Genomic DNA, 23595 nt, shown 5'->3' with positions numbered 1-23595 from the left:
CCAGCCACCAGCAGGCTACTTTGGAAAGTATTGCATGACAGCCCAGTCTTAATCTTGGTGCATTTTGCTACTTTACTGACAGTTACGGTCATGTGAGCAACATGAATTATATTCATAATATTACAATTATAATATTATTTCATTTAAACATTATTTACATGTAATCATGATATTTTTATTTCGTAACAACCTTCTTCTCACTTTTCAAATATGTTCCCAAATGTCTTTTGAGTTTAAATGTTTTACTATAAAATTTCAAAAAACATTCAGTTACTGCACAAAGATGGGTTTGAAATGCTTACATGTACACAGTCTTAATAGCCCTTGACAACATACATACATTTACATGACTGTATACGTTCAAATTGATTAACCCAGTGACTCCTGGGAGTGAGACGATTTCACTCGCCGACTCGGGCATGCTAGGGTGCCTCACCAGTGCTGGGTCCTGTCAATGGGTTAACCAGTCAAAAATTAACCCATGGACCCCTGGACCCCTGGGAGAGAGACTTGAAAGATTTTACTGTCTAATGCCAGACAATTTTTAATACTCGTCAACTGGGGGATTCCCAGGGCGCCAAGAGGTCAATGGGTAAATAATTGCTTAATGTACGTATAGAATACGGCTGCCAGCAAATTAATTATCCAGTTTTTTGCTTTAAAAACAAGTGTGTATGGAATATACGCAGTATTAACTAGTAAACCCAGAGAAAGAAGAGTGAAAGAAGGAAACTCAGCACATACATTGTATACATTGTAAAACTGCACATCCCAGGACTGTACTGTACCAATAAATTACTGCTACTTTTAATTGACAGGCTGATGTACATTGTATAATTATACATACACAAAAGATATAATACCTTTGATTCTACTGTTGCTTTTAGCATCCAGATGTTAAGCATACCAGATAAAGACACTGCAACAACAACATCCTCTGAGGATATAAAAACATCAAACATGCATTCCTTAGGTCGAGCCTGGTAATGTTCATTTTTTCATTCATTAAAACTACATGTAACAATTAAACTAGAAAGATTTTGAACATGCTTTGCACATTGTGTATTATTATTATTATATAACAACAAAAGCACATGTATAATTATGATGATTTATTGCACAGTACAGCATAAATTTAACTAAATCTACAAAATAGAGGAAAAACAACCAGCTAAAAATAAATTAAACTACTGGCAGGGATGTAAAAGTTACCTGCCATGCCATGCCATGTATTTCAAATGTTAGTTAATGTCATGATTTGACTGCTTATTTACATGGTGATGGTATATGTAGATTAATTTTATTGTGCCCAATTGCCACACACTATGGGCTTCAATCCTTTGCCCACCAGGGTACTAAGACTTAGTATTACAGAACTCCCGCCACAATGATAATTATTAGCCAGGATAATTCCACAATTACACGTAGGTAAATTCAAGTCTCCCATATTTCTAAACTAAAATATTTTGATATTGGCTGCAGCTGTACATGTAATCTGTGGTTGATTTTATCAGATTTTTTTCTTTTCAATTCTGTTTTGATTATTACAATTACATGATTGTATAATTATTATATCATTTTGTTCTTTATTTCTATTACTAGTGATTTCTTAGTTATTTATCCTCAGAGATTAATATTAACTAGTATGTTTCATAAGTTTAAATAAGAAAGTTGATTGTAATTACAGTAACTGTATAACAGCAATCACAGATGGAAGAAGTACATTTGACATGAAATAATTATTCTACCATGTATAAATTCAAAACACCACAAAAAATGGCAATTTAACGAATATGATTTGAGATTTCTGCCGTAGCTGTTACCATAATTTATTACAGTACAACCATTAAAAAATCAATGCATTGATAAGATTAAATTCCAACAGATTATGGAACAATTTTGTTTACTTCAATAAATTAGTTTTACCTGGTCTCCTAGCAGGTCTAACCACACATGCAGCACTGATCCAATTGGTGGCTGATGGAGCACAAAGAGTGTACAATACCTGATAATATTTATACACCATTAGAAAGCAGTCACCCTGTCACCGCTGAACCATCTCCAGTTGAAGAGTAAATTAAAGTGTTTGACTTTATAGGTTTATAGATTAATATAAGGGAGTGAATTAAACAAACCATTGGTTATAGCAAATTCTGTTCGGCTTTTCCAGCAAACTTTTTATAACAATTCAGACAACCAAACAGGTCAAAACATTATTTTAACAAAATAATACAAGATAGAACAGTTCTCTGGCTGCAGAGTTTGCATAATATTCTTACAAGTTTGAACCCAGGAGTCTTTACATACCTTGATGGAATTTGATAGCCTGAGTATTAAAAAGTAAATGTTGTCCTGAGAAGGACCTTTGGCAGTGACTGACGTACACTTCAACAACCTGACCAGAGGTCATCTTCGGAGTCAAATGATGGTTGGAAATTCAAATGAATGCTCTGGCCCGTGTATGTTATGCTTCAATTTTTTCGTTGGTTCCAATTTTTTTCAAACTAGTTTACCAATTTTAAACTAGTTTGGGAATTTTAGCCTAGTTACATAATTAATTTCAAAATAGTTTTTTATTTTATTTTTCTATTTTGAATAAGTAGAGTGTGATTCAAGTCCAATAGTGTTTGCCTTGTGAATTTTATGCTTTATATAGGTGGAGTAATGTTTTGTTCTCCTTTCTCTATTACCTGACAACTGACAACAATTTGTAGATTTCATTCAAACATTCATACATGTACCATCCTTAAGTCGTTCATTTGTGTTCTGTAAGTTGTGTGCTAAGGTTCCTGCTGGTTTCACCAAATGAATGTTCATGTAAGTGGCCTGGCAATCGCAGCATGTGATATCTTGTGCACCACATTCTGTGATTGCCAGACAACTCTATACATCGGTAAGTGGTAACATTCATTTGAATTTTTAACTGTAACTAATGACAGAAGATTACTTCAGCTCAGGCTGTCAAAAAATCAGTAACTGTCAACAGTACTTCCCAGGACAACTTTGAACACCCAGACAATCAAATTCCATTGAGAGCTTACTGCAAGGATTTCTGAGTGTTGACACTCACCTATCAAAAAATATTAATAATCTTATAGTTTCAAGAAAAATAATACAATTTGATCAATTCAAATACTTGACATTGTACATTTATTATCATTATGCAAAACAATTATTATCATTACATATAAACAATTATTATTATTAATAATCAAATAATCATTTCATTGATTTCAAAATAATTTATCAAATTTTGCACAAGATAATTGTGTGAAGTAAATTAACAACATTATCATAATTATTATTATCGAAACAAGAAAATTATAAGTGAATATATGACACAGACGTTTTGGTGCATCTTGCGCCATTATCAAGGCTACATAATTAATGATAAAAAGCGGTTGTGAAGAGGCTAAGTTGAAGCGAATTTGAATAATAAGAGTGCCAAGATGAAGCTAATTACATGTTGAATACTTTAGCACAAAGACAATCAGACTGTACATTCAATAATGCTGGTTTAAGATCTAGAATACACAGCACTTCATTAACAAGGCATCAAGATCTTAAACCAGCATTGAATGTACAGTCTGATTCTCTTCATGCAATTTTTATTCACGTAATTAGCTTGGCACTCTTTATAATTTTATTATCGTGCAAATTCGCTTCAACTGAGCCTCTTCACAACTGCTTTTTATTATTAATTAGTGAATACGTAACCTTGATAATAGCCCAAGATGCACCAAAACGTAGGTTTCTATCATTTATAATTATTTTTTGTCTCACTTTTCCAAATCGTTTCTTCTTCTTATAATAATAATAATAATAATAATAATAATTATTATTATTATTATATCATTATTATTATTGTTATTATTATTATTATTATTTACTATTAATTTTCAATAATTAATACAGTACCTCAAGAGACAGAGCGTCAAGGACAAAAATATCAGAATAACTACCATAGCAGACAACACGCCACTCTTTTCCAGTCCCAATGGCAACATGGAAAGACTACAACAGTGAAAAACGATATTTGTTGATATGTTTTCAATTTGCATTGGTTTTCATCGAGAGCATTTAAGTCTATTAGGCAATTAAAGCGGGATAAATAAGGCAAAACACAGATTTTAGGAACAGTTTCATTATGACTTTTATATTTTTTCCATACTTACAGATTTAAAACTATACTGGAAGATTTAAAAATTATCACATTACCCGCACCTTCCTTTAACCCGCACCAACAACTGTTTGCGGAAAAATTAACACATTACCCGCTCATAATCGCACACATACGTATCAAGATGTTGTGGAACCTGTATGTACAATGTATTGTGAAAAACAATAGACATAAATTTACAGTAGAATATTATTGACACATACCAGCAAAGCTAAATGCATCCCAGGTACGGTGTTAGTTTGTATACATATGCCATCATCAGTGTCCCACAGACACAGCTCTCTACACAAACAAAATAAATATGTTCACTCTTATCCATCCTTTAAAGTGCTACTACGATGAAAAAATCAACGCTAGTCACATTTCAAAAGTATTTGCATTGATTGCTCATAAGGTAGAATTTTTTGTAGTCATTTCAAGAGGAAGATTATTTATTTTAAGGACGGTGCCTACTAATTAAAGATATTTTTTCCCCGGTGTGTGATTATGCAGGAAATGTAGATCTTAACAAGTGTTATTGAAATCCAAAAAGAAAATTGGGGGTAACCACGCATTTTTCAAAGATAATTGATGAATAATATTTGTAAAGAGCATATTTGTAAAGAGCATTTGTAAAGCAATACATGGCGTTCTTTCTCAAATTGAAGCTTAATTATCTCTCAAAAATGCATGGTTACACCCAATTTTCTTTTGGATACCAAGAGCACTTTAAAGATGTACTTTCTCCGGATAGTTTCAAACTGCGCAAAAATATCCCTGTATTAATTAGTGAGCATCACCGATAGGAAATCCGAGTATCTCGAGATGCGCAGAACATATGCGCAATAACAATACCAGGCACCGTCCTTAACTCCACCTTTTTTAATTTAACGGTCCTGAGCCATCACTTGGTGCAGTTCCGACTGATAAGATCAAGGAGAAAGTGTCATCATTAATACTCACTACCCTAAAAATGCAGTGTGTGAATGCGGCTTGATTAGTCTGCAGAACTCTAATTTAACAATCTGAAAGCCAAAACTTGACAATCTGAAAGCCAAAACCTGTTGTACTGTATACTATTAAATTATAAACTAGCCGCATTCACACACTGCATTTTTAAGTTAGTGAGTCATTTTATAAAATGATGTCACTTTCTTCTCGATCCAGATCACTGAAAGCTTATCAGTCGGAACTGCACCAAGTAATGGCTGACCATTAAAATTAAATAGTCTTCCTCTCGAAATGACCACAAAAAATTCTGCCTATTGAGAAATCAAAATGAATACAAATACTTTCGAAATGTGAAGAAAAACGAAAGCTGATTTTTTCATTGTAGTGGCACTTTAAAATTAATGCCCCTCTCTCTGCCAAAGGATCAAGGAACCAGTGAAGTTAGAAGTGACCACTCAGTGTCTACTCAGGAGTTGGTACAGTAGTTTGACAAGGAAGTGCTGATCCAGGATTAGGCAAATTTCTATGATGGGTATGACCATGCTTGATAGTAGTCTACCCTACTGTGAAAAGTTTGACTGAAATTCTACATGTAAAAATTGATTACCCTTTCCGTTAGCAGATCACAAACATTCTCTCTCAGATTAACACCCCTCAGTTTGTTGAGGTCATAATGTGAGTATATAGCAGGAATAATATTACAACAAAAATTGATGTGACTATACATGTATAGTATGGCATAGTTACCCATTTTCTGCAGCACTGATGATACTTGACTGATTATCCCAACCATCATTAGCTTTGGTAAGTGCTGTTATCTTTGCTGAATGGGCAAATATTAGATTCCTAGGGATGATCTGTAGGGAAGTGAGATGGATATTTTAATTGACTGCTCCCCATAGGGGCTTTTCAGAGCAAACCACAGAACAACAACAACTACTGTACAACTGTTAAGAATCCCAACTGGCTGGAGGCAGACCAGTTAGATATTATTTTATAAGTTCAGCTCATAAATTAAACAAGGGACCACAAGGATCAAATTGAAGGAGTGGTCAGAGCAGGTCTTGAAACCAAGATCTCCAATATCGAGGCAAGTACCCTCACCTCTCCCACACCGACTCCTGTTTGTACAAGACATAGAAAATACTGCCAATCAGAATGCAGAAATGTTGTTGAATAGTCATATGTGGGTCTCCAACTTCCCACAGCTCAAATTTGCCACAATGATTGTGTGGGGTTATGTAAATCAAATGCACTAAATATCTGCTGGTAATAAGCTCAGTTAAGTAAGTAAAAGACTTCAACTAAACAATTCTTCCAAAGAATAAAAGTTGCAATGGTTTAGGTAGGGGCATTTGAGCTTCATGATGTCCGGCCATTCTTGTCCCCCTGTAGCGCCATAGTTTAAAAAATGAAACATGTAACAAAAGACGCTTCATACGCAACTAAGTGACAAGCAAATAGTGTTTAGCCATGATACAAATACAGCATTTATTTAATTGCTACAATGCTGGTACAGTACGTATAGCTAGGTATGCACGACCATACTTTGATGTCGCCATCATCCGCGAACCTCAAATCCCAGATTCCCAGCTGTCCATCTGTTGATCCAGTAACGACTGTTTTCTGGTCATAGGTTGTTATTATACAAGAAATGCAATGAGAAGGCGGTCTGCTTCCCCATAAAACAACGGGTATCACGGAAGAAGACGACATGAGTCTCCTCCGACTCTCTTCCAGCTGTTATGCACTTGAGTCCTCCATCCTCAGAGTCAGCACCCACAACTCAAGTGTGTATGCGCGTGGTGCGCGCTGGGCTTCAATCTCCCACGGCCACCTTGTCGTTCTTTCTTGAAAAATGGCCGCCAGTCACGATCATGAGTCAGGGAATGTGATCGTGATCGCACATAATGCTCACTATCAAACAGAAATGACCAAGGCAGGGGCAAAATTAGTAGTTGTGGATTTCTCAGCATCATGGTGAATGATTTATTCAGTATATTAGGGCAAAATTTTGATATTCTTTTTTTATAGTTTAATATGTGCAGAGTCGTGTGTTGTTAAGCTTATTAAGTTGGGACAGTCTTTCCTTACGTTTGAAGTGAATTTTATCCCTCCTGTTTTCAAGGGTTACTTGAAACACAAAACCCGGTAGTTATGTTGTCATCAGTACAGGTTTTATTTCCTTGCGTTGTATTGCTGGTGGCGTTTGGTAAAATTGTTTCACATATGAAACGTGACGCAGCATAGTAAAAAAAACAACTGGGACAACGGCAGAGTTTGGCTGGCGTCGAGGGTCATGTTGGGTTTGTGTTGTTGGCACTACACAAATCCGTTATTGTATCGTGAGGTGTGGTCCTTGTAAAACAATCGCTCCAAAATTTTCCGATTTGAGTTTAAAGTACTCAGTTGCTGTATTTCTGAAGGTTGATGTTGATCAATGCGAGGTTGGTTGTGAAATATGTTATGTCTAATTTTTTTTGTTATAATATCTTGCTGTAGCTTTCAATGTCTGGCTAATCTATTCTCTTGTACCCACACACTTTTCCACCATTTCCAACGTACAAATGTACGTGTGTGTACCATTAGTGATTTGGTATAGCAATGTTTCTCGCGACATCACCATTGTTATTAATATGCCAACCAGAACATTATTCGCTGTTGAAACAATTGCTTCTTTTGTTCAGTGGTTGGCAAATTTAAATATCAAAAGAAATGTGCATGATGTCAATGTTTGTAAACAAGGAGTATCGGAGCAATTACAGAATACACGTCCACCTAGAAGCGTTACCATTTAACCTTGTCACCGCGACCCCGAAGTCGATGGATATGAATATTACTATTAACTTGAGCAGTAAAGCGGACCGCGACCGTGTTCCACAGTGCTGTAGTCACGAATGACAAGTTTAAAAGGAAAAGCAGTAAAGCGGACTGCCACTGCGGTCATTGAAGTGAGAAGTTGATGAGACTGTAGTGTAGAATAATTTAGACATTAAAGGGACTACCACCACGGTACGCAGTCCTATAGTGAAAGAGTGTAGAATGATGAAGAAAATAGCACTTGTTTACTGTTTACGCTCTGACATGTTTCAATGAAGTGTTTAGGCCTACGAAACACTTCTAAGCGAATAAATTATCATTGTCGATAAGAGTACAGACAATGCTGAACCACTTTCGATTTTTTGTACCACAATATTCAATGCCAAAGAAACTGTTTATTTCAGAGTGTGACCAAAATCATGACATAAAGAAAGAGCAAGCATTGTCTATAACTTTCTCGCAATATGATTGGTTTATTTCCTAAAATGAGCATTAACATTCCTGATTGGCTATTACATTGTCTAGACTTCCACTGACAATGACAAATTATCCAATCAGATTACAAGCAATTGTGGTAAAAAATTAATTTTCTGTTGCATATTTAAAGCCAAAACTCCTTTCCATGGGTAAAAAGATTTATCACTGACACCAACTTGACATTAATTTGACAATAGACTGATTTGCTGACTGTCCTTGTCTCTTTTTGGCTTACTTAGGATATTGCAGCAACCCACAACGTCTCTGCCATGCCAACATTTTTGTTTTTCAAAGGAAAAGTCAAAGTGGATGAAATGACTGGAGCTGATGAGAAGAAATTGGAAGAAAAAATTAAAAAATGGATTGGTGAAGGTGATAATGATGTTGGGGTCAAAGGACATGTGAGTATGGTACTCAGTTATAAATAACAACAAGTGTGTAAGATGCTCATTTCCGTCACACTGGAACACGGTCCAGTGGAATAAAACGCTTACAGCTGTACTTACCTCCATGACCAGTACCCTCAGGAGGGTTAGGGTGGGGCTTAATGAATCCACAAAGATTTGCAAAAATGGCCCTCAAAGATGCACAAGATGCACAAACAAGCCCTGCTGGATTTGGGGGCATCCCTCAATAGAAAGGCATGCCTATTTGGTGCAAAAATGCCACACATACCGCATGGCTTAAGATTAACCTTGCTAAATGTACATATACATTTAGCCTCCTTTCCTAAGAATACGCCTTGTGCAATAATTATACATTTATAAAACTGTAGCACTATTTTGAGGCATCAAAAGGAAATCATAAATTAGAGGGTCTTCATCACACTTCTTGCAAAATAAAATGGATAGTATTTTTACATTACCGTGATTTTATGGTTGAAGAAAAAGCAAAGAATTTTTGTTGCATGAAGAATTTGTCTTAATTGACACATTATACAGAATGCTATCTCTCATTACTTCATAAACAATGTTGGTTTGTTCTCAGTGAATCCAGTGTTGATTGTACTGATGTACACTGTACATGCATTAAAAATAACTTTAAAAATCCATGTCTATTTTGGTTTCTGTTATTTTTCTTACAGTACAATTAAATGCCCATTTCACTCTTAAACTGATAATCTTCAAACATGACAGCTCCTATTAATAACCGAAAATCATGTTTCCCTTTACCACCTTTACATTGTCGGTAACAATTTTTACTGACAGTGACCAAACATGAAAGGAAACAGTGATCCTTGCACTTTCTTGTATCTGGACGACTTTTAAAAGCAATGATAATTATTGTCCTTTACAGAAAAATGGCTTCAACTGGATCATTTACCAGTTTAGTGGGAGGATCACTTCTTCATTGCGTCTACAACCCACACTTCAAACATATACATTTATTTGATGGAGTACACGTACTTTCACTGGAACATAAGAGCCCTGACCTACTCCCAACTGAGTTGTTTCACAGCTCAGTTGGTAGGGCATTGTACCAACATCACACAAGTCATCGGTTTGAATCCTGTTGAAGTCACAAGAAATTTTCAGGTGTCTATACGAGACAATTGCTTAAGTTGTCCAGATAAGTGCAAGGAACACCTTTTCCTTTTCATCTATAACTCACGTGTACAGTACATTTACAGTGTATGTCAGTTACTAAACAACCAACTTGTTGAATGATGTATAATTCATTAATAATTATAATAACATGTTATTTTTTTTTAAGTTTTCTTTTTGTGATCTCTCTCGGTTTGTTTTGTGTAATCTTGCAGATGGATTTAGGGTTATTTATTGACAAGAGTGGTTGTGAGTGTCTGAATGAAAGTGATGACCATCACTTGTCGGCTGCACTGGCCAAGGGTCCAGATTATCTGGAAAGTGACTGTGATGAACAGGTACATGTAAGCTTTGTTTTTGTTTTGTGTAATCTTGCAGGTGGATTTAGGGTTATTTATTAACAAGGGTAGTTATGAGTGACTGAATGAAAATAGCAACAACACCCAATTGCATGTTCTGCAATTTAATACTGTATGTGTTTGCTGGCTTGGTTGTATAGTGTACAATCATGTATGTGCACCACATACATGTATGTGTAAGAAGGTGATCAGAAGTTAGTTTGTTAGGGGTGGTCTCATTAAGCTGGTTTTAGTACAATCTCTTCATACTATTTTTAGTGCTAAACACTGATCAGATGAGGTATAAAAATAATCAATGGATGTCAAAGTCATCAAGAATCATAGTAGGGACCCTTTAGTTCATTAACAGTGCACTGTTACATATTGTCATTGTAGTATTACAGTGCGACGCGCCTTACCGTGGCCACCCAACAAACTTTCACATTTGACAATTACGTGTAATACGTCAACTCAAACAACCCATTCAACGGTGTTCAACTACAACCGTGCGAACTTTGCAAGGAGGGGTGACTGTCAATCAAATTCACTCACCCTGATTGGCGTATAAGTTTTAAAAAACTTTGTTAGGTGGCCAGGGTAAGGCGCGTTGCACTGTAAGTACATGTAATACAATGTAGTTGTCAATATTAAAGCTTCAAGGCCTAAAGCAAAAATAACAATAGCCTGTTTCAGGGAGAAGTCATTATATTGTCTTTAAGTACTGTTGTACAGTCATGTAATTGAGCCATTTACTGTGTTATTGGTTTAAAAGAAAATTCAGATATCATTGAGTCTCAAGCACTTAGAAATTAAGAGTTTTTCAAATTTTTGGGTGTGAACAATGGTCTTCTTGTAATGGCTTTCTGTATTTTAATATGATGTTATTGTTGCCCTTTTGTCCTAGTTGCTTATATCAATAGCATTTAATCAAGCTGTCAAGCTTCATTCACTTAAGATACAAGGCCCTGATGATGGTAAGTTCATGGTCACACACACCTGATGCCAAACCAGTTCAATTTTAAGAGCAAAATGATTTTCAAACAATGGCAATTACACCTGTCAGCTATACAGCTGTCCAAATTGCTATCCAGGTGTGCTTAATACTACAATACAGAAATGGGTTTTCAACTGAGTTGTTATGGTAAATTGATACCATAAAGAAATTTTAAAGCTAACATTTCAAGTGTGAGCCCCTCATCAGAGCCTATGCTGGAAATGTTAGCTTTTAAATTTCTTTATGAGGTCAATTTACTATGTCAACTACTGAGAGTTGCTAAACCCATTTCTATTTTTCACTTTGCCTCTGACACAGTACTTACAGTTTCTTTTAGAGGCTAAAGCCCTTTCTACATGTATCTCAAGTGTATGAAATACTATTTCTGACCCTTTTCAGTGAAATGGAATTTGTCTAAAAGGGCCACAAGATATCAAATTTTTTCAATGATAATATGGTTATCATTAATTCCACTGACTATTCTCAAAATTGAACCCAACAGATGTAAACTCTTTACTGGAAAAAACACATTTTTAGTTGTTTTGATAATTATTTTATTTCCTCTTCTGCAAATTGTGACCCAAAAAATGGTGGTCAATTTTTTACGTTAAAATTTAACTTCCCTCCTCCTGAAAGTGGCTCCCTGAAGCACATTTATGTTTGAGCTCATCCCAGATTATTTGTTCTCCTTTTCGTTTTTCATACTCATTTACATTCCTACAGTTTACAGTTATTAAATTTAATCCTGAAACTTGCTCTAAACTAATCTCTTCTTTTCAAAAGGTAGAGGACCAAAGACGGTGAAACTGTTTACTAACCTTACAAAGACTATGGATTTTGACTCTGCAGAAAGTTTTGAAGCTGTACAAACCCTTGAGTTAGTAAAATATTGACTGTTAAGTTGTCATAGTGACATAACCACACAAGGTTGCTTTTGTGACCCACATTTATTGGTGATAGTCAACGACAGCTTGAATTAGGGTGATACAACTAGTGGACTAATGCAAATCCTGCATTTCTATTGGCTACGCTACTAGAGGACTATTAGTAATACATGTAGTCCTCGAGTAGCGAAAAGCGTGACACTTTCTTTCGTTTTATTCCCAAATAAATATTTCTTCAAAGTGCATTTGCTAACTTTGCTATTGCCTTTTCCGTCCGACTAGTTGGGTGATACTAAAACAATTAGACCCTTCGCCCTCAAGGGCCACCGCTGGGTCAATAGCCCATGAGGCAAAGCCTTCTGGGCTATTGACCGGTAGCCCTTGCTGGCTACGGGTCTAATTGTTAAATACACTTCATACCTGCAGTAACACTACCAAATGGGCCTGTAGCTCGTCTGACTGATTCACTCAACAAGCAAACTACAGCTGTACATGTACTTTCATTTGCAACATTCTGAAAACTGACAACAGGTCACTTGACTCTGGAGATGATCCTTATGGCTGTTTACTGAGCAGGAAATCCACCAAGAATGGATTTTCAGCTCTTCCCATTCTCGGAGACTTACGTGTACATGTAAACAGTATTGGCTGTGAACAGCTACCCAAAAATAATGGACTCCCACTTCACACTGTACCTGTGTTAAGTTGAAACAGACTAGAGTTACATATTCTTGTCATAGACTAACAAAGTAACAACTACTTTTGTGGTACATGTAGGCAGTGTGAAGATTGGAGAACAACTTCATAAGTACATGTATGAACAGTGTAAGACAGTTTTCCATACAGGGCATGTACATGTAAGGTATTATATTACATACCAGTAGGTTTTGGGGTGAAAATCTTTGTGTTTGATTGGAACCAAAAACTCTCAGATCTCTCAAATCTGTCAAAGCTACAGTAGGTCTCTATAAATTACTGTTGTCAATAACACCTGGATAATCAGTTTTGAATTTCCGTAGCAGACAGGAACTTTTTATATTAAAGCATGTTTCGCTTTCTTCTTTTTAGAAAATCTTTTAGGCAAATGCTTTAAACACTTATCTATCAAGAGGCTGCAACCATTAAATTATTTTTAGAAAATTAATGTTTCCCCACCTGGACCTTCTAATTCTGACTCAGCCTGTGTGTCACAAATTATACCGCACACCGGTGGCTCAGTTGGTTGAGCATTGGGCTGTCATACGGGAGGTCGTGAGTTCAACTCCGGCTGGAGCAACACTCAGGATCTTAAAATAACTGACAGAGGAGAAAGTGCTTCCTTTGTAATTACATCTGCACATGGTTAGACTTTAAGTCTTCTCCGATAAGGACTGTAAACCGGAGGTCCCATCTCACAGCCCTTGTTGGAAATTAAATAATATGGGACATTAAAGAACCCACTCACTATTTGATAAGAGTTGGGGACGTAGTCCCCGGTGTTGTGGTCTGACCTATCTGGACGGGGGCATCTTCACGTCCTAAAATAATATTGTAAACTGAGTAACAAGCAGTGTGGCTAACATCCCCCACAAAGCATTGTAAATTAGTCCTGAGAATCCCCAAGGGGAGAGATTAATAGATTCACCTCACTTCACTTACAGTACATTAAAGAAAAAATATCGGGAAAGTATTTGCCTCCCATCGATGACCGTCCTGGGTAGGACTCCTGGGCTTGGGGTAGAGTTTGTTGGTTCTGTACTCTGCTCTGAGAGGTTATTTTCCATGTACTCTGACTGGTTTTCCACTCCTCAAAATCCAACATTTGATTTGATTGGAGTTAATTAGACTTCATTTTACAGTGTCCCCAATTAGCACCCCAGTGCTAGAAGACCTCGCAGTTAAGTAATTAACAATTATTCGCCGAAGGCGAAGTGATTATCGGTAAATATTCGTCTCGGTGAATATTCACCGATAATCACTGAGCCTGAGGTGAATAATTGTTTTAGTGTAAATACACAGGTGATTATTTCAAAAAAGAGAAAAAAAAACATTTCAACGCGAAATCATCTTCACTTACAGTGGCAAAACAACTACTGGCAGCCATTTTGTCCGTCGAGGTGATTATCGGCTGGTAATCTGAGATAGCGAGCCAATGAGAGCGCATGATTTTGTATAATCACCTTTGTATTTATACTAAAGTTCATTATTATTATTATTATTATTATTAGAGCGCTTTTCAATTGACTGTTGAAAGTAATTAGCGAATTGCTTTCAATTGGTTTTGCATTACTTCACTGATCAGTTAAAAGTTCTCGTGCCATTAATTTTTTTGAACCAATCAGAAGTGAAACTGAAACCAATCGTGGCTTGCGCGTGCACATTTTCTCATGCTTTGTGTTGGCTGCATGCAGTTGCTTCAAGTTTTTATCAATTATTGGTTTACTGGATTGTCTCCGCCCTTTTTTGTTTCGTTTTTCTTTGACGATACTCGACTGAAACTCGCTCTATTATAGTTGTAATTATAGGTAGTAGCAGTTAAGTAGCAGCAGCAGTAGTAGTAGTTGTTACAAGTTGTAGTAGCAGTAGTGGTGGTTGTAGTAGTAATTTACTAGTTGCAAAGAAAAGCATTACATCTTGTTCTCTTTCACTTTATGGACAAACAGATTAGCAGCAGATGATATAAATAAGGACATCATTATTCCACTGAAATTTGTCAAGTTTCAGAATGTTTTAGGTTTGACAGTAAGTACTATCATGAAACAGCTATGAATAATTAATTTTATACACTCCTAGGCCTTTACTCCTCAGGTTCTCTTTATCTCCTGTTGTATTTTGTTTGGACCACTTCTGAGTGTGCAATGAGGGCTAGTCATGATCAATAATCAGTACAGTTTTTCATTCATTTAGTGATCTTGGAGGTCACCATCTCCTTCACAAGCATCGCGAGGATGCAAATAATTACATATTTTTTCGGCAATGTTATCCAGTCCCAGTACTCTGTAGTATGCAAGACGTGTGTCACCTGGACCTACTTGAACAGCCTTGCTCGCTCCCACAAGGCACCTTTACTGAGTGCTCAGACCATCCAAACTTAGTCTAGTTCTCCGAATGGCAAATTAATTTTGTCCCAGGCTTTGGTTTTCTTAAAGGGGTTAATTGTGTCACAACATTTAGCCATATTCAGCGATTGGGAAGTGACAACCAAATCAAGGGAAAAGTAAAATCAACTACATACTACTTATTTAACATTAAAAGAAGGTTTGAATAATACAAAAGGAGGCAGGGATGGGCAAAATTGAAGAAGATTAAAATACAGTGTACCGTAGATTGTGATTGGGATTTTTGAAAACTGTTCAGCTTAACAGTTAACAGTTTGTTTTAGTCTGTTTATCTCTTTTGATTACAACCCACATGTATTATGCTCTTCAGACATTTTTTTGTCACTTGGCTTTGTTTTAAGTTGCATAGCAAGATGAGTACAGTACAACTGTACCTGTATTTGGTAAAACCATTGTATCAGCAATAACGCACCTCTTCACTATACAATCATTGTTGTTGACAGATCCCTTGCTGCACATAAAAAAATTGGTTTACATTGTAGAAAAGTGGAGTGTTTACTAAGCGTTCTTGTTCTTACTTGACATCAAGAGTCCATCACCCATCTTTCTTGCTCGCCCCGCAGCGATGTCTTTGTCGTGATTGCACTCATGCTCCACCAATATGACCCGGGTTCGATTCCAGGCTCGTGGCCATAGTGGGTTAGGTTTGTTGTTGCTGCTTTTACTCTGCTCCAAGAGTTTTTTTCATCTGGATTTCCCCTCTCCTCAAAAACCAACATTTCTAAATTTCAATTGGATTGGATGCAAGACCTCCCTGAAAACCACTTTCACGCGAGTGGAGCTTCCTGGGTAAATATCATTAATTATTATTATAACTGTTACATTAAAATCTCCCCTCCTCGTTTCAGCTATTTTTTCAGAACAATCAAGGTGGTGAAGAAACAACAGTAGTGGAATACATTGGATTTATTGGAAGCCCACTGGACACTACCAATATGGAGGATTTTAAAGGGGTAATTTGAGGAAATAACAAAGATTATTTCTATGATAAAGCCAGTGTTGTTAGAAATTCTCTCTGCTGTATTTTGTGTGAATGAATGACTGAATGAACTTTATTTATACACTGTAATAATGTTGTCCCTTTTCAAAAACGCTTTGTATCGCTTGTTTCCGCAATAAATAGCACAGCAGTTCACAGATTCATTTCTTTTTTTTTAATCAAACAGTATGCATGTATTTTTCGATTTTTAAGGCCAGATAACTCATTTTTTTGCCCACATTTCCACACAGAGAACTTTCAATTGATGTTTTCCGAGTTCTTCTTGAGTTCTTCGCATGGCCAGATAATGTCTTATGCATGTATAATTATACGGAATATTTCTTTTGAACAGATGATTTGCCCTGTGGGCCAATCATTCATCTCACTTTTTAAGGTGGTTCAAATCAGTTTCAACACTTCAAGACTCTGTAACTAACATTTAGGAGGATTGATAGTGAAGTGTTTTTTGTATCAAAAAAATGCTTCTTGTCATACATAAAACGTGTCATTAAATATGTAAAACTTGTGGCTCTTTAAATAAAACATATTAGCTTATACATAAAACTTGCTACAAAATATAAAACTTGTCATGCCGTATATAAAACATGTTTGAAAACTTGAAACTAAATGTCATGCCATATATACAACTTGTTTGAAAATATAAAGCTTGTCACGCCATATATAAAACTTGTTTAAAAATATAAAACTTGTCACACCATGTATCAAAACCCAGTACTGCGCCAAAGAGCACGGCACTGGGTTCCAATAGGCATATTGCGTGAAAAGTTATATTTTATACATGGCGTGACAAGTTTTATTGCAACAAGTTGTATGTGGCGTGACAAGTTTTATATTTTCAAACATGTTTTATATACAGTGTGACAAGTTTTATATTTTGTAGCAAGTTTTATGTATAAGCTAATATGTTTTTTTTAAAGAGCCACAAGTTTTATACATTTAATGATAAGTTTTATATATGACAAGAAGTATTTTTGATGCAAACGGCATTCCATAGATTGACCATACAACACTGTATCGTCAAACAGTTATAGTACCGTGTGAGACAACAACTAATGCTTGACCTAATGCGCTCAATATTTTGACACACATAACGTGTTACCATATCAACAGGAAACCCATTTGAAACACCCCATATTTTATCTTTAAATGCCTCAAAAACGAACTATATATTTCTTCTCTGGAGAGGATTCAAAGCCACCCTCACAATGGGAAGATTTCATGTGGCTCTGAATCCGCCCGAGAGAATATTTTAACTTTGTGGATAGATTCATTTTAGCCTGATGATCACTTCCCCAGCAATAAAAAAATAGTGGTCAACGGTTCGTTTTTGAAGCAATAATTGGGGTTTCATATGGTTAGATAACATCGTGCATTCATACTTCTTACAAAACAGTCTTGAGAGCCTATTGTAATAAACTTGCGCTAAGCCCATAGTCAAATAACAATTATCACATCTCTGTGATATTTAAGTTTGTTTCATGTGTTGATTTGTGTTTGTTTGTTTGTTTGTTGTATTTTAGGTGGCTGGAAAGAAAGGAGATAGACACTGAAGAGTCAAAAACTAAAAAGAGAGACCTTTCTTATTCATATAATTTACTCGTCCCTCGCGCGCTTACGTTATTGCGGCTGGTTAATGCCGGAGGGTCTTTAGTAGAGCTAGTCTTTCTCTAACTGAAACGTCCAAGGTGACTTTTGCACTCGTTATGCAAAAAAATGCTCGTGATTACAAAATCACTCCCAATTCAAGAGAATCAACTGCACTTGACTTCAAGACTGCATCGTCCCGTAGAACTTATTTATGAATAGCGGGGTGTTTCTTATTCTTTCAAATTTGGTCAGTGAATAAATCGAACGATCTGCCAAATAAATAAAAAAAGATTTTTAAAACCAAATGTTCTAGTTGGAGACGAAAAATTTCATTTCGTGTTAAGACATACTGCGATATTCTTAGCCTGAGAGAACAAAGAGTTAATGTAACATTGTTAATTTAAAAAAAAAAAGGTCTTTCCTAGAATAACATCACGAGGTCTGAGATGGGAAAAATCAATTACTTCCTCAGAAGAAAAACGTATGTACTGTATAGTTCGAAGAGTGCTCCATTACTGAGATTTCGAAACGGATATGGAGTTTCCATGTGCAGAAACAACTCAACGACGCATGTGAATTTTGACCTCTGCAAGAACGGCAGTCTCAAGGCGTGGATACATAGGAAGTTGAACTCTCGAATTTCTTGTTGAATACTATAAAATTTGAAAGAAAGCCGGAGAACCTCGATGTCTTGCGTTTTCTCCTTTTGTCCATTGTTCAGCGCGTTCTAACAAAACTGATGTGCATGGAGAACATCCCTAAACGACAACTCAAGGGATCCACTTTACCAGATCTTAATTTCGATTGAAAGTCCATAATGATCTGAAACCTCATCTCCACTTCCTGTTACAAGTTTAAGAACTTGTTTCCGGATTATTTTGACGTTGGAACTCTTGAATATCGCATCATAACATCCACCGTCAAAGTTGGTCTCCATACCTGGCGGAAAAACCGACTGAAGTCCAGTTTCGTTCATAGAGTTAAGCAATTCTATATGCTCCTGGCTTCTGCCAAGTAGAATTGGAGATCTATTGTTGATGTTAAAGTCTCCACCGACGATTACGTGAGAAGCTGGTGGTATTTTTTTGAGTTCTTCAGCCAGCTCATTAGCTTGATGTGTTCTCGTCTTTGCCTGGATGTGATCCAGGTGTGTGTTAACAACAAAAAGATGCTGGGAATTAATGATATATTCTCCAATAACAAAGCCCCTGTAGTGCCTAACTTGTAAAAAACCGAAGGAATAATGATGATATTGTTTGGCGGCCAGTCTTGCAAAGGGAAAACGGCTAAATATAACGATTCCTGCGCCATTTCCAATATACGGCGCAAGAAAGTCTCGTAAAGATGTCCTGTAGTGAAATCCACGTTTAGTCATTTCTGAGACTAAAAGTGAGGCGCATTTTGGAAAGAGGGTTATGCCTATGTTTAGGATGTACGCTTCTTGTATTAGAGCAATATCATCAAAATCTTTTAATCCTTCTGCAAGAGCCTTGATTCGTTTATCGAGTCCCCACATGGACCGAAATCCAAAGTGAAAACACCACAAATTGTAGCTCACTATTCGAAGGTTACGTTCAATTCTTGTGCTGGGATCTCTTTCAGCGGTGACGCTGTTTAAGAAGCTCTCATCATCATCTCCCAAAAAGAACTTCCCCGCTAATAGCAGGATCGTTCCCACCAACACCAAGGACACGATTGGACCTCTTTTACACGGATTCATCTAAAAGGAAACAAAGCTATCAAGAAACTCCTGCTACCATAAGAAGGAAAGAAAATGCAAGGATCGGCCTTAGACTATATAACGACGTGAATAGCGAAATGGGCAATCTTGACAGTGCCAATATTGCTGAAAATAGTCCTATGATACTTGGTTCTATGTTAAACTGTATATAGGTTTGAGCCGGCGTATATAAACTCCTTAGGTATAGTAACAGAAGGCAACAGTGGAGCATTTGCCCATGTACTAACGTGATAAATGTTGGACTGAACTCGAGCTCCTGCTACAGAGGTCTCGAAGTCCTGGCAACTTTTCGGACCCGAAAGGCCGTTTCTGACTCGTGACAAGTTGATTCAGTTTCAATAGATACAGCCACTCAATTTACGTTTTTCTTACATTGTAAAATACCTTATCAAATCGATCCACGGCCCCACTGGGACTGAATCACTCGCTGACGTTACTTAGTCGTGTACTAAATGAATGGTTTTGGCACGTGTGCTGTTATTTTCAGAGTTTCAAATTTGTTGACTATTTTTTATATTTGCATGGTGATTTTGCACTCAGGGGTAATGAGTACATTCAGAGAAACTTCAACTCAAAAGAAAAAAACCTGAAATTAATTATTTTAAAAATGTAAGGCATAGGAAATTTACGTTACGTTGGCTTGCTTTTGAGTGATACTCAATTATGCAGGTCAAACTGGCAATTAAATTATTAAAATTTCGTATTAATATATGACAACAGGGCAAAAACAGTTCTTGCTGATATGTGTACCAGTCAAAGCCAACAAGTGGTGCTTTCCGGTTTAATATAAGACATACTTGTTGGATTAATTTACAGACCATAAGTTTCATGTTTTTTCCTTTGTGACGTGAGATGTGCTCGAGATTTAGCACCGTGTTTAAGTGAAACAGCCTGATGTTTCCAGTTTCACGTAAACGCGTTGCTGTTCTTTGCAAATACTGAACTAATTCGTGCACTTGGCAAAGCAATATCAGTAAACTATCAGTAGGAAATGGCAACAAGTTATAGAGCATCACTAACACAGCAAAAGTAAGTTTTCCGATGTTTCCAAAGGTCGTACACGTGGCCAACTTATACATACATACATACTTTATTGCAACTCCCTAAAGAGGGTTTTTCAGTTACAACTTATCGCGTACAAATCTTGGTAGCATATTTCACCGATTGACTCAAGAACGGGGTATCGCTAAGCCCTGAAACTGGCCGCTTTGTGATCTTGTCGAAAATGTAAGAGTCCATGCAATGTATCAGTTTATTAAACGGTGAGCCGCGACGCGTAACTGGAGCTTGAACACGAAATGTCCGTCAGCTGTTGTCTTCCTGTTCCTGTACTTTTTTTTGTCCACTCACTAGTTGACGCATTTATCAGGGTACAGTTGAATAAATCGAAGAAGCCTCAAGTTCATGTTCTTTATGTATACGTGGTGTTCGTGCGAGGGAAGAGTTATAACAACTTTTTAACTTAAATGTGTTTTCTAGTGGAAGTATTTTAATTGCATCGCTCACTGAAACTTGTTGATCTGAGCCACTCACCATGCAGGTATTTTGCAATCTTCCTTGAGAAGAGAAGCGCTTGTGATCAGACGAGGAAATAAACAGAGGTTGAATCTCACAGGCGCCATATTTAAATCGTAATGCAGTGTGGGACGGTTGATTGTTTATGTAACAACTAGACGCTCAATGAGCGTAAACTGAGTTGAACTAATTATCAGTCGGGAAACGAAATACTACTTATTGCTGCTGCAGTGAATGACCCTGATGTGAACGAACGAGGCAGCTCTCCAATCGCGAGAACACATTTTTCATCGAAACGCAAGGAATTGTGGTCAAAGGCGCACCGATCTGATGTGATGGTGAATCTGTCATGCCTCGACGTCGGATTCGTATCGCAATGCCCGTATTTCCCCGTATTTCCACGTGTTTTGCAGTTGTGCATGTTGGTTGCTCGGCAGTTTTCTTGGCGCTTCGCTGCTGCGTTAAACTCTTCGAGAAATAACTTAGAAACTATGTACCGCACAGACCTGGGAATTAGAGAGGTGAATGAAAGATTTGCTTCCAACAACATGCCAAATTCTTGGCTTTTTTCATTTAACGATTTCATATTTATTTTCTTGTTGCTAGACAGTGTAAACGATACGAGAAGCAAAATGAAAAACAGAGTATCATACCGTGCATCTTAATTACATCATTCGTGCATAACCACAATTCCTTGCTTCTTGACAGGTATTTTCCTTTACGTCTCATGTTATAAAGATAATCAGAAGCACATCACCTTGAAACGTGCAACTTGCAACTCTTCCGAGTCCTTAGAACAAAGCTTGGGATTTTAGGACACCAATGTCATCCCAAATATGGACAGAAACAAGATAGAAGCTGCACGCGCAGGAAAATGCAGGAGCTACGGTAACATCCAAATAAAAAAATTAATAAACTCAAAAAACCCCAGCTCTAAACCAGAGTTAAACGCTTCAAGGTAATGAGCTTCTAAGATAATACAATAATCTATTGCATGAATTTCAATTGATAATATTTACATCCATATTCAAATGAGGGTCAAGCCATGTGCATAAATTACGGACTGATGGGGGAAGGACTAACATTATGGTCGCCACCTCTGACATCATCAATGGACACTTGCTAGCTGCTTCCGCAGTCCGACAAGCAAGAATTCGGTCTTATTATCATTTAGCGCTAATTTCTTCTCACACATCCACTGTCGGATGTCTCCGTCGGATGCAGTCGTTTTCGACAGAAATAGGGAGCTTACGAAATGAGGACGACGACGGCTACGAGGACTTCATTCAAAAATACGAGTTCGCGTTATTCATATCGCTACGAACCTATTTCATGTCGTTTCGCGTTAAAAATGTGTAGTAACTGTTGAGGAATTAAACTGGTATGAGTGGGTTGGAAGGTAGAGAGAGAACTGAAAATTCCTCGTCATGTGCTAACGTCCTCCACAGAACCTTGAATTTGGTCATTTCACGTCGTCATTTAGGAAATGACGGCAAAGAAATGGACCAAAATGTAAAACGCACGTGCGGAGCGTGCATAACCATTGTTTTTTTTCTCACTAAACCTATTGTTTTGTAGCGTCGTCGTTTCGTAAGCTCCCTAATAACGGAGGCGGCAGCCTCACCACTGCTAACGTTTGGACAAAATGACGGATACATTTGCGTGTCGTCCGCGTAAGCATGTGAGGTTAATTGGCAAATGAGACTCCAGAATAGTAAATCACATGTGTAAATAGTAAACAAAAGCGGGCCGTGGCATGAACCTTGAGGAACAATCCATTTAAATCAAATTGCTGCGAAAGCGTGTCCTTTATGCACACTGAGATCTCCCTTCCAGATACGACTTGAACCAGGAAAGAGCAGTACCGCAAACACCCACAATATCGTGTCCGAAGCGTTTGGCCCCTACTGAAAAAGATGCATCCACAAACGTGACATGTTTACTAATCGTGCAAATCAAAAAGATAAAAGAAAAATTATCAATCACTCACGGAAGAATTATTTATTTAACAAAATATCAATAAAACGTTTGGTACGAACATCACAAAAATATAATTTTCTTTTATATGAATGACCTCTATAATTCCTTCAACATCTCGACTTGCAGGGTGGTAGCATCTCTGATATCGAGGATTGGAATATAATTAAGGGCAATCTAGTCCTAAAGATTCATGTCTCTACTACATAATATGTCCCTAACGCTGAACTACCTGACAAAAAACTAAAGTTTATGCCCTGGCAAACAGCTTATCGATTCTACTGAGATAACTTTAACATAGGATGCACGTGGGGTATGTAAAATTCGAGACAATCAAGCAAATCCATCTGATCGAGTGAATATTTACAGTTCTGAGATACTCTGAGGCTACGGACGAAAAGTTTGCTACTTGCTTTTTGATTTGAGTATCCCGATTATTCGGACGATTCACAAGGGTGACGTAAAATAACCTCGAATTGTTCTTGCGTTCGATGAGCTAGAGAGGTGCAG

The 23595-nt window shown here is 37.0% G+C and overlaps 4 protein-coding genes across 6 annotated transcripts in view; 1 reads left to right on the top strand and 3 right to left on the bottom strand.

Moving 5' to 3' along the window:
- Positions 1-6878, bottom strand: part of LOC138041886 (WD repeat-containing protein 7-like) — a 31223-nt gene extending 24345 nt beyond the window's left edge. For 2 of the 3 annotated variants that reach the window (XR_011130889.1, XM_068887564.1), the window contains exons 1-6: positions 6659-6878; positions 5858-5967; positions 4384-4462; positions 3919-4014; positions 1927-2005; positions 864-937 (exon numbers count right to left, since the gene is read on the bottom strand). Coding sequence is in view for 2 of the 3 variants with exons in the window: in XM_068887564.1 (XP_068743665.1) it covers positions 864-937; positions 1927-2005; positions 3919-4014; positions 4384-4462; positions 5858-5967; positions 6659-6826 (606 nt within the window). In the remaining variant the exon portion in view is untranslated. The remainder of the gene's footprint in view (positions 1-863; positions 938-1926; positions 2006-3918; positions 4015-4383; positions 4463-5857; positions 5968-6658) is intronic. The other variant, XM_068887566.1, reaches the window with a different exon arrangement.
- Positions 6879-6941: 63 nt separating this feature from the next.
- Positions 6942-18299, top strand: LOC138041868 (thioredoxin-like protein 1). The gene is made up of 9 exons (XM_068887546.1): positions 6942-7090; positions 7461-7557; positions 8647-8808; positions 10167-10289; positions 11194-11263; positions 12067-12160; positions 14810-14888; positions 16114-16218; positions 17786-18299. The coding sequence occupies exons 1-9, from the start codon at positions 6969-6971 to the stop codon at positions 17813-17815; spliced, it is 882 nt and encodes a 293-aa protein (XP_068743647.1). The 5' UTR covers positions 6942-6968; the 3' UTR covers positions 17816-18299.
- Positions 17828-21602, bottom strand: LOC138041866 (sphingomyelinase C-like). The gene is made up of 2 exons (XM_068887544.1): positions 21127-21602; positions 17828-19572 (listed from the first exon to the last, which is right to left on the bottom strand). The coding sequence occupies exons 1-2, from the start codon at positions 21127-21129 to the stop codon at positions 18637-18639; spliced, it is 939 nt and encodes a 312-aa protein (XP_068743645.1). The 5' UTR covers positions 21130-21602; the 3' UTR covers positions 17828-18636.
- Positions 21603-23097: 1495 nt separating this feature from the next.
- LOC138039714 (uncharacterized) overlaps positions 23098-23595 on the bottom strand; it is a 106896-nt gene continuing 106398 nt past the window's right edge. The window contains exon 21 of the mRNA XM_068885561.1: positions 23098-23595. This exon is cut by the window's right edge and continues 375 nt beyond it. The gene's annotated coding sequence lies outside the window, so the exon portion shown is untranslated.

Source organism: Montipora capricornis, chromosome 3 (assembly GCF_036669925.1).
Source record: "Montipora capricornis isolate CH-2021 chromosome 3, ASM3666992v2, whole genome shotgun sequence".
Lineage (NCBI taxonomy): Eukaryota > Metazoa > Cnidaria > Anthozoa > Scleractinia > Acroporidae > Montipora > Montipora capricornis.
Note: the sequence above shows the minus strand (reverse complement) of the source record. Positions and strands in the feature narration are given on the sequence as shown.

Bases quoted from the DNA above. Each gene is read 5' to 3' on its own strand.
- LOC138041868 (XM_068887546.1), top strand. From the start codon at position 6,969: ATGGCCGCCAGTCACGATCATGAGTCAGGGAATGTGATCGTGATCGCA. The intron at 7,558-8,646 runs GTTGGTTGTGAA...TGGCTTACTTAG, and splicing joins TTGATGTTGATCAATGCGAG to GATATTGCAGCAACCCACAA. The intron at 11,264-12,066 runs GTAAGTTCATGG...TCTTTTCAAAAG, and splicing joins GATACAAGGCCCTGATGATG to GTAGAGGACCAAAGACGGTG.